The sequence below is a fragment of the Triticum aestivum genome, chromosome 2B, assembly GCF_018294505.1.
Source record: "Triticum aestivum cultivar Chinese Spring chromosome 2B, IWGSC CS RefSeq v2.1, whole genome shotgun sequence".
NCBI lineage: Eukaryota > Viridiplantae > Streptophyta > Magnoliopsida > Poales > Poaceae > Triticum > Triticum aestivum.
The window spans coordinates 71,749,154-71,759,883 of NC_057798.1; the positions used below are offsets into that span (position 1 = coordinate 71,749,154).

The 10,730-nt window shown below is 36.5% G+C and overlaps 1 protein-coding gene across 1 annotated transcript; it reads right to left on the reverse strand.

The window, feature by feature from the left end:
* Positions 1-2,518: 2,518 nt before the first annotated feature.
* LOC123043539 (isoflavone reductase homolog) lies at positions 2,519-10,493 on the reverse strand. Its single transcript, XM_044466024.1, has 4 exons — positions 10,030-10,493; positions 4,371-4,611; positions 4,040-4,243; positions 2,519-3,033 (listed from the first exon to the last, which is right to left on the reverse strand). The coding sequence occupies exons 1-4, from the start codon at positions 10,357-10,359 to the stop codon at positions 2,867-2,869; spliced, it is 942 nt and encodes a 313-aa protein (XP_044321959.1). The 5' UTR covers positions 10,360-10,493; the 3' UTR covers positions 2,519-2,866.
* Between the last annotated feature and the right edge of the window lie 237 nt (positions 10,494-10,730).

Below are 10,730 nucleotides of genomic sequence, written 5' to 3' on the forward strand. Positions count from 1 at the left end.
TATATCGCCAGTACGCCAGATTTCCCGATTTACTCATCTCCCTGACCCCACGATTTCTTCACATCCCGAGGCAGCAATGGACCGCGACGATTTCAGGAGCATATGAGCTCGGGCACCGAATCACCGCGTCCCCGTTGGCTCCTCTTGCATGACATCTTGGATGTCGTGTCTCTGTCGAGGCAGTTTCAATATATCGCAAGCGTATGGACAGAATGGATATGGTTTGGTCTGGTGCTCTGTGTATTGGAAGCTGGCACCTGACCAGGAAACCACAGCGAACCATCATACCCAAGACATAGGCTTTATATATGGTTAGCACGCCGTCGACTTGACACTGATGTAGATTTTAGATCGATCAAAATTCAGAAATTATTTTTTATTTGGTGGAATTTAGAAATCATGTCGTGTAACAGAATTGCGTCTCTCTCCTGCCGACTTTGCTGGTACAATCAACGCCGACATGTGTAGTCAGCATCAGTTTGCTAAGTTAACACGTACTTCTTCCGTTCCTTTATGTAAGGTATATTTTTAAAATCCACAATGTATGATGCATTTGTTCTGATTCCTCATAATTTAGATCTTGGCCCTCCGGAAAAAGAAAAGTATCTCCCCTCTAATGCATGTATCTGTCCAAAGAGGAAATTGTCTCTTCCAATTGTGTGTATCTCTTTCATTCCTAGCCAAAATGATTTACTTGCTGCTAATTCACAAATTATACAAGGGTAATTGCGTCCTAAATTGTTTATAATTATGCGCCTTGGTCACCATGATGAAAATAATACACCTTACATAAAGTAATGAAGGGAGTACTCACTTCCAACAATTATATCGGATTTTGTCTCTAAAAAAACAATTATATCAGATTTAGTCGTCAAATGAAGTTTCCAACCATATATTTTTGTGGCATATCACATAGTATGTTTTTATTAGCCAAATTGAAGACTTTAAACCCGTGCCCAACTGATAACCAAACTGGAAGGAGTATAGGAGATTTTTTATTCTCAGTCCATACACAAAGATGCGGATGGCATACCTGCATTGTGAGAGCCAACCCTCCCTTTCTTAGAAACTTTCAAAAACCATTAATCAACAACTCGCCAAAGATATTAAACAGCTAAACATTCAATTATTCTAGCAACAACACATTGACAACTAGAAGCTTGGATGCAACCTTACTAAATATGATTCACAAAGCATGCTCCCATGGCTTTTCGCTAAATATTTATCTTCCTTCAACTGAAGCTTGCTCCCTATCTCATTCTAGCCTTGTGGATTACTTATCTTCAACATCCTTCTCTGTACATGCTCCTTGGCTAAATATTTTATATGAAGAAATAAATGACTTGAGCGAGTGCAGCATTATCATACCTATCCAATGACCTTAACATCCAAGCTTTTACCTCATACCCAATGTCCTCTTGTTGACCTGAACTAAGCTCCTTGAGTATAGGGTGAAACTCCTTACCCGACTCTTGATTCCTCATAATTTGGATCTTGGCCCTCCGGAAAAAGGAAAGTATCTACCCCCTATTGCATGTATCTGTCCAAAGAGGAAACTGTCTCTCCCGATTGTGTGTATCTCTTTCGTTCCTAGCCAAAATGATTTACTTGCTGCTAATTCACAAATTATACAAGGGTAATTTCGTCCTAAATTGTTTATAATTATGTGCCTTGGTCACCATGATGAAAATAATACACCTTACATAAAGTAATGGAGGGAGTACTCACTTCCAACAATTATATCGGATTTTCTCTCTCAAAAAAAAAACAATTATATCAGATTTAGTCGTCAAATGAAGTTTCCAACCATATTTTTGTGGCATATCACATAGTATGTTTTATTTGCCAAATTGAGGACTTTAAACCCATGCCCGACTGATAACCGAACTGGAAGGAGTATAGGAGATTTTTGATTCTCAGTCCATACACAAATATGTGGACAGCATACTTGCATCGTGAGAGCCAACCCTCCCTTTCTTAGAAACCTTCAGAAACCATTAATCAACAACTCGCCCAAGATATCAAACAACTAAACATTCAATTATTCTAGCAACAACACATTGACAACTAGAAGCTTGGGTGCAACCTTACTAAATATCATCCACAATGCTTGCTCCCATGGCTTTTCACTAAATATTTATCTTCCTTCAACTGAAGCTTTCTCCCTATCTCATTCTAGCCTTGTGGATTTATCTTCAACATCCTTCTCTGTACTTGCTCCTTGGCTAAAGATTTTATATGAAGAAAAAAAAATAACTTGAGCGAGTGCAGCATTATCATACCTATCCAATGACCTTAACATCCAAGCTTTTACCTCATACCCAATGTCCTCTTGTTGACCTGGACTAAGCTCCTTGAGTATAGGGTGAAATTCCTTCCTCGGCTCTTGGTAACCCTAAATCTACGCGGCTATTTCATTTTGCGTGTATCATGTAAGTATTGGCTAGCATTCGTAAGTTCGAGACTATACATGATTAGTGGTTGAAATATTCAAGGACAGAACATTTTACGGCATGTATGCTACAACTAGTTTTCATATACATACAATCCAAATAATAAACTGAAAGTTCCTTACAGCTAATTCAAATAAATATTAAATTTTTATAAGTTCAAAGCTAAAGAAAATAGAATCCACACTATTGCAAACCGATGGAGTCTTCATTTCCATTTCCATGGAACACCATTTTTCTAGGGAATCTCCACGGAACTTACAGATGGTACATAACACATCATTAACTTGATTACAACGTCAATAACTATGCCCATGTTGAGTACCATATCAATGGAACTTTCTTCAAACATAGGTGGTGCATACTGTGTGCTGGTGTCGTTGAGAAAATAGAGTTCAGGTTCATAAAGTTTGTAGTTATAAATAGCATTGCATGTACTCGTCCATCCTGGTGTACTGAACCTCTGGGTAGAGTAGAGAAGCCTCTTCTTCCCCATCATCTCTGATGTCAAAGTTTGTCAAGCAACCCTCATAAAAAATGTGATAGTAATGCCCTATCCCCACCTGATTAGCAAGGTCTGTACCTGCATGCGAGTAGAATATGTAGTAGGTATGGCAATTGGGGTGAAACTAGATTTTGCAAGGTTCTAAAAAGAGGTCTTAAATAACATATCTTTTCCCAACCTTAAGTAAAAGTTATGGATACGCACAACACAACAACAAAAGAATTCTTATGGTGGAGGAATCATATTTCTCACATTTATCTAATTTGTATTTAATTATAATTTATGATCATGTACATGACTTCATATATTATCTAATGCATGGCTATGGTATTTTAGTTTTAAAGATCTTTGATCGCTATGTTCTATATGAATTTAAAAGTGTGTTCGTGACCAATCTAAGTATAATTAGAAAATTCATTTTGCAATATAAATAGTTATCATACCAATTAATTGCTTCCAAATAGAAGTATTTAATAATAATAAAAATATGATAATGTTTACTATTTCTCGTGGAGAAAATCATGCACTTAATTCTATATTTCCACTTCCATAAGAGAGTCGTCTCGAATGGCGAGGATGACTTGCGCATCCTCATAAATGATAATCGGAATAAATAATATATCTAATTTAATTAGTTATTCTTTAATGTTATCAAAAATAAAACTATTAGAAATCATTAGTTATTCTTAAATGATTTCATGTGTCAAAAATAGAAACTATTAGAGATCATGTGAACAAGGTATGCCTACTTTGTGTAAAAGAAAAGAATAGTTAAGGCGATTATCTTAGTGAAGTGATAATTCCTTGGCTAGATGAAGTCATGCTTCTCTCTCTCCCAAATTTATGGGAGAAGATGGACATAATTATGTTGTACACATGTCCTAAGATACTCCCCAGAAGCAAAAACGGTTATATACAATGAAAATATATTTTCACACAATTAATCCATTGCCCTTGTAAGGAGATGGCATGACAAAATGGTAATATTTTCCAAGAAATTCCACGTCGCCCTTTCACCATTTTTGTACTAATAAGCTGAGATTTCAAATATTGTATACTCAACAAATAAATGATTTTTTCTTACCTTTCATTGATGCCAAGAATTCATCACTCGGAATGGGAATTTTCTTAAGAACCTTTCCTGAGAGCTTTTCCCATTTAGCAATCAACTCATTTTGACTAAGGATGTTTTCCTGTGGCCGTAGGTATATTGTCTTGTTCAAGGCCAGTGGATCATCAACGCACTTGATTGTGTATGCTGCAATGTCATCTTCGTCCACGAATATCGCTGCATAGTATGATATAACAATGCACAATCAAAAGTGGAAATCCAAAGGGAGTCAAATACACTCAAAAGTAGGAGTCTTAAGAACTAGGAGAAATTAAATAGTACAAGTAATATTTGTTGATGGTACCTTTGACGTTGCCATCTCCATAGACGTGAACCTTCTCCTTGGGTGGAAGAAGGGTACGCATTTGACATAGGTTAGGAACAAAGTAAGCAGCAAAGCAGTTAGCAGAAATGTAGGTGTGGGGAATGTTTCCTTCTTCTATCGCCCTTCTTATCTCCATCTTCTCATCAAAGGTGATCCTTCCTGGTTCAAGGGCATGCCCCATCCTTGCTGGGTCCATGCCGAATTCAGATGGTAGGAAACGCTGCATGTAAAATTGTATGTTCATTATGAATGGATGTGAGGTCATAGTTAATGATGCCTCTATCAATTTAAAAAAAAAGAAGGATCACCACATTTCATGTTCTTAATAAACACACACACACACACACACACACACACACACACACACACACACACACACACACACGCACACACGCATGCACGCACACACGCACGCACACACACACACACATACACACACACGCACACAAAACGTGGTTTTTTAGCAAAAAAAAATGTCACGCTGATTAGGCGGTCTTAAGGTGTTATGGCTTGTTGCTTGGGCACCGCTAAAATAGGGAGTTTCAAGAAGGGCTTGTTTTGTTACCTGCATCAGTTACCTAGCCAAGCTCACTCGACTCGATGAATTTTTTTAAGTGCTAATAATTTGTTCGCATCTCCTATTTCCAGCCCTGCCTTTTATAGGGGAAAATAGTGGTCTTCATTCATTAATATTCATGGGGCGACCACTATACAACGACAAAGCGCCACAAACTAAATTATAAGCATTTACATTATGCTAATATGGCCCGCACACAACCGCCTCGGCACCTCTAGCCAAGACCTTGACAAATCCCGCATCAACATTGAACTTGAACTTCAGGAAACCTTCCGGAGACTAAATGGTACAGAAAGGACACCCTCCCGAGAGTTGTTCTCAGTAATGGGCCCGTCTGTGTACGCTCCTTGAGTTCACGGTAAATGGAAGGTTTTTGAAGGCTTTTGGGTCGTCTTTCCTCCATAGGTTTAACTGATATTTTCTTCGGTTTTTCCTTTTAGTTTTATTCCAATTATTTCTTCAATTTTTAAAATCCATATTTAAAAAAATCATGGACACTTTTAATATTGGTGAATATTTCTAATTTTTTTGAACATTTTGAAGTCCATTAACATTTTTCAAGACCATGATTTTTAAATTCGTGAACATATTTTATATTACCAAATATTTTTAAATTCATGAAAATTTTCTATTTTTTTGTAAATATTTTTCGAATTCATGAACATTTGTCAAATCGCAAGCATTTAAAGAAAATTGTGAACCTTTTGAAGGCAGTGAGGGTTGATGAGTCGAAATTTCCTAGGGGCAAAATAGGGCGATAAGTTTCACACACCCAGCTCTAGCATCCTGCTCAAGGATAGGCCCAGATAAGCTGAGCGGCAAGTTTCCTCCCGTTGTTGGTAAGCTTCCAAAACATAGAATCTAGTCTGGGTGATTTTTTTTCATTTTCTTTGTGCTTATGCAGATTTTCTCATGTTTTCCTTCATTTTCTCCTTTTACCTAGTTTAATTAAACATAAATATTTTTTACAAAATACATGAACATTTAAAAAAATTGGTGGAACATATTTTCATATTTGTGTTAGTTTTATAAAATTCAATCATTTATTAAAATTCGTGATTTCTTTCCAACCCATTAAGTTTACAATAACTTACGATGATTTCTTTTTAAACATTAAAAAATATATAAATTCGTTAAATAAATTGAAAACATTTTCCTGAGTTGACCAATATATTTTTAAATTTGTATTTCTTAAAAAACCTGTCAACAATTATTGAGGTCACCAACATCACGGAAAGACAAGCGAAAAAAGCTAACCAGAGACAGGGGAGCGAGGGAACAACCGGAGGCGAATACTGGGTGGCCCATGTCACGGTTGCAATGTTCTTTTTTCGAGATCGTGATTTGTTTTTCAAAACTGATGAACTTTTCCAAATTCATAATTTTTTTAAAATTTGTGAACTTTTTGGAAATCTGAAAAGTTTTCAAATTCATGAAATTATTTTATCAAAATCGAAGAACCTTTTTCAAATCCGTGTTTTTAAAAAAATCGGATGAACTTTTTTTTTATCAAAATCGATGAACTAAACTGTTTGCAAGTCAGTATTTTATTTTGAAAATTCGGTGAACTTTTTTCAAATTAATGATTGTTTTAAATGTTTTGATTATTTTGTAAACTTTTTTGAGATCCATGATTTTTTTAAAATTGATGAACTTCTCTAAAATTCGTGAATTCTTCTTCAAGTTTTTGTTTTCTTTTTACAAATATGTTTTTACTGGGACTGAGCCATGGGCCAATGGTGCTGTTTTTGGATATAACACGCCAATGGTTATTTAGCCAAGTTGGTGGACGCTGGAATGCAGGTTTGAATCGTACATCATGAAGAATAACATGGGGAAGTTTTTTTTTCTTCCTGTTTGTTTCTTTTTGAGCATGCACTGGTTGCGAGCAAGCTGGGCTGGCCAACTACCGCTCACCGTCGAGCGCCGACTAGCCTAAGCGACGCTTAGGGCACCGAAAAGGAGCTCTCCTCCTCCGTGGCATATATTATGCGCTTTTCGATGAAATGGCACTGAAATGCATAGGGTAGAGTGAGCGAGCAACCTAAATGGACCATTTTGGAACATTCTTAGCTTCTTTACAGGTTTAGGTCAATTTTTTCTTTTTTCTTTTTCTTATTATCTACTGTTTCTTTTAACAGGTTTTATTTTTATTTTTTCATGTTCCTTTTTTTGTGATTTTTTTTTGCTTTTTCAAATAGTGTTTCCTAATGATTGGAAATTTTGGAAAAAGTTCGTTTTCTTAAATCACAAATTCAAAAAAAATTCCCATTCCCAAGAATAGCTGGCAATTTCTAAAAATGTTTGTTCATCATTTTTTTAAACATTCTCTTTTTCAAAAATCTTTGGAAATTCAAATAATGATTGTGTTTTCAAGTTATGTTCAGTATTTCAGAACAGTTCATGTTGTGAACAATTGTTCTTAAATTTAAAAATGCTTCAATTTTCGTAATTAAAATATTATGATCGAATTTAAAAAAACAGATTTCAGAAATCTTCACATTTTCAACTCTGTTTCAAAAATTCAATGAATGTTTGGATTTGAAAAATTGGTTTTCCCTATAAATGTTCAGAAATTTCAAAATTGTAGGGATGCTCTGTGCTTCTAGGCGACATTTTGATGGACAGAGTGTCACAAAGAAGGTAGGGATTCTTTGTGCTTCTGGGCGAAATTGGGATGCACAAAGTGTCACAAAGGAGCTCCTCCGGCACATTGTACTGGAGGAAATGCGCATAGTAGCGAGGGACTAGGCACTTCAACACTCTGACACTGGAGCAATTATATGTCTCTTTTCCCCGTTTTCTCTAAGAAGGAGGATGCACAATTTAGTTACATATTTTAAGAACGCGTAGTTACAAGATTCTAAAGATTGTCCACGTATGTTATGAAAATATAACAGAATTTTAAGTGAAATGTTCACAATTTTTTTAGAAAACACAAATTATAAAAAATACCATTGGTATTATAAATGTTATCTTGTTTTCTGTTTTCATGTATTTTAATGATGTTCTTGAAATTAGAAAGTTTACTATTTATAAAAAGTCCGTTTATTTTCATAAATTTTCTTGTATTTAAAAATTATTCAAGAATTCTTAATAATGTTGTTGTATCCTCAGAAATATTCACGGATTCTAAAATGGAAAAGAAAATGAAAAGGAAAAAAGAAATAAGTTAAAACATTATGAAAAATGAAAATAAAAATCAAAAGGTAAAAAATAAACCTAGAGAAAACCAGATGGACATGGAATTAAATTAAATAAAGGAAGGAAAAAGAAAAATAGAAACCGAAGGACCACTCAACGGAAATTTATTGGGAAGATTGGAGGAAAGAAGGGGGGAAAGGAAAGAAAACCAGTGAAAACAAACAACAGAAAAGTGAAGATTTCGTGTGGTGGTGAAGCTATTCAATGCTGCTAGCTAAAGTACTTGTGCATATCCCTGCAAAGTAAATACTTGTGCATATTTTGTTGTCGACTATTTTTTGGAAAAAGAGACATCCTAACTAACATGAGCTGTTAATCATATGAGTTGAACAATTTCTGCAAAAGGTAACACGTCCAAACTTGGAGTACAACTCCCCCCGTCCCATATTAGTTGTCGTTGAAATGGATGTGTTTTAGTGCTTCATGCATCCGTTTGAGCTAAAAATAATATGGAACGATGGGAGTATTATCTACTTCATTCTTTCCAAAATATAAGGCATGCTACTTTTTTGAACAGTTAGACATCTTTATATTGGACCAAGTTTATGGGGATTTTTTTTCAGTATCTAGAATGCCAAATGAATACAATATGGAATACATTCCGTGGTGGATCTAATGGACTACTTTGGCAATGTTGGTATGGAACTTTTTTCTCTGAAACTTGGTTAAATATAGAAAGTTGAACTTAAAAAAAATACACCTTAGAACGAGAGATTCCTAGGTTGACTGAGAGGCTATTGTTCAACACTATTACAGTACCGCTTTCCCGTCTCTGTTGGCCACTGCTTCATATCCTCCACGCCTTCAAATTTTGATGTGTTTCTACATGGTATAGTCTCGAACAGAGTTTGAATAATACCCCTCCGTTGGGATACATAGGACATATTTTGGCTGGTTAATAAAAGAATTGACAAATAACTATATTTGTATGCGGTTTATGAGATACAAAATCACGGTACTAAGTATAATTAATGCTATAAATGAAATGGCATAGAAGAAGGGAACCTAGTTCTTATATCTTTTTTTTCTTTACGAATGAAGCTCCAATAATGCACCAGCGAAAAAGGGAACAGTGAGATCTAGCGTTGCTGTTGCTGTGTGCAACTTCCGTGACCCACGTCAATTCAACAGTTACGACCAATAATAGAGAAGATGATATTTTACCAGAAAGTAGCTAAGCAAAGGCTTTCATTTTACTGGAGGTTGGTGCACGTTATTTTGTCAAGATATTTTTCGACAAGGGGAATATTTTGTCAAGATCTACAAACAGTAATTCAGCAAAGAGCTCTGCAGTGGCCCTGGCGACTGAACTCACTGTTCTAACTTTGTGGCAATGAAACTATGGAAATCTGCCACACACAAGAATATGCTGGCGTCCATTTGTAAAGACAGATCAAAACATACTTTGTGCATTCTCTTTCTATGTATCTAAGAAAAAACCGGAGAACATTGGAGCAGATGAATAGCGGACGGAATATCCTCCAAAATGCACAAAAAAAAACAGTTTTAGTGAGTATCGAACATATATTCTTGTGCATGTTATAAAAAAGGAATTTTGAAATTGCTACTTCTAATTTTCTACATGTTGTTCATATGCACATGGTTAAAGTTTGTGTTGCACAAAAAGCTGCCAGAAACTTGTCGTCTAAATAGAAATGTAATTTTCCAGTTGAGCCGATATTTTTTGTTGGATAGAGACAATGGTTGAAGATCGTCAACTAACTAATAGTAATAAACTTCATACTTTCCTAAAAAAAAGGTGCATACAAACTTTTTTCTGAGAGAAAAAGTTCACACAAACTTATATGTAGTTGCATATAAAATCACATATTAATTCAGCTGGGCGAGTTAACCTACCTTGACATTTCCGGCTTCCTTGATGGCCTCCAGCAGCTTGAGCTGCAGGTGGAGGTTGTGGCTACGGAAGTGAACCCCGGACATGGCCGAGACCACCACGTCCACCTGCTTCACGGCGGCGACGAGGCCCCGGTGGTCGTCGAGCGACGCCTCCAGGAGCCGCGCTCCCTGCGCCTTGAACGACAGCAGCATCTGGAGCTTGTCGATGTCGAGGCCAATCTCCGGCCTCATCAACAAATAGGTCTTGTGGCCCTGAGCTAAGCTCGCCTTCACGATCCTCCTGCCGATGTAGCCAGTGCCTCCAACGACAAGAACCCTGCTCTTCTCCATGCCTCACAAAGAAGAAGATAGATGCAAATCGCTGCTTGCCGGATGCCACTTTCCACCGATGCCTGGTGTGGTGTGTTGACCTGGTTGGGACCTTCACAAGATATGGTAGGTTGGTTACATTACGTGTACGGCCCTAGCTGATATTGTGCATCACTCTATCAGTACCATCATGGTGGTTGATTTTGAGGCCGCATTGATGAGCTGTCGTTTATTTGATGTACTCCTACCTACTTTTATTATAAGCACATGTGATTTATGGCTTGTAAACTTGTGAGCTCAGCTGATACAGTTCACGCATGTTACAAAGTTCCATCCGCGATTGTACTCGACTTAAACTTACCGTTGAAAATCTCAAAAGGTAACATAAGGCA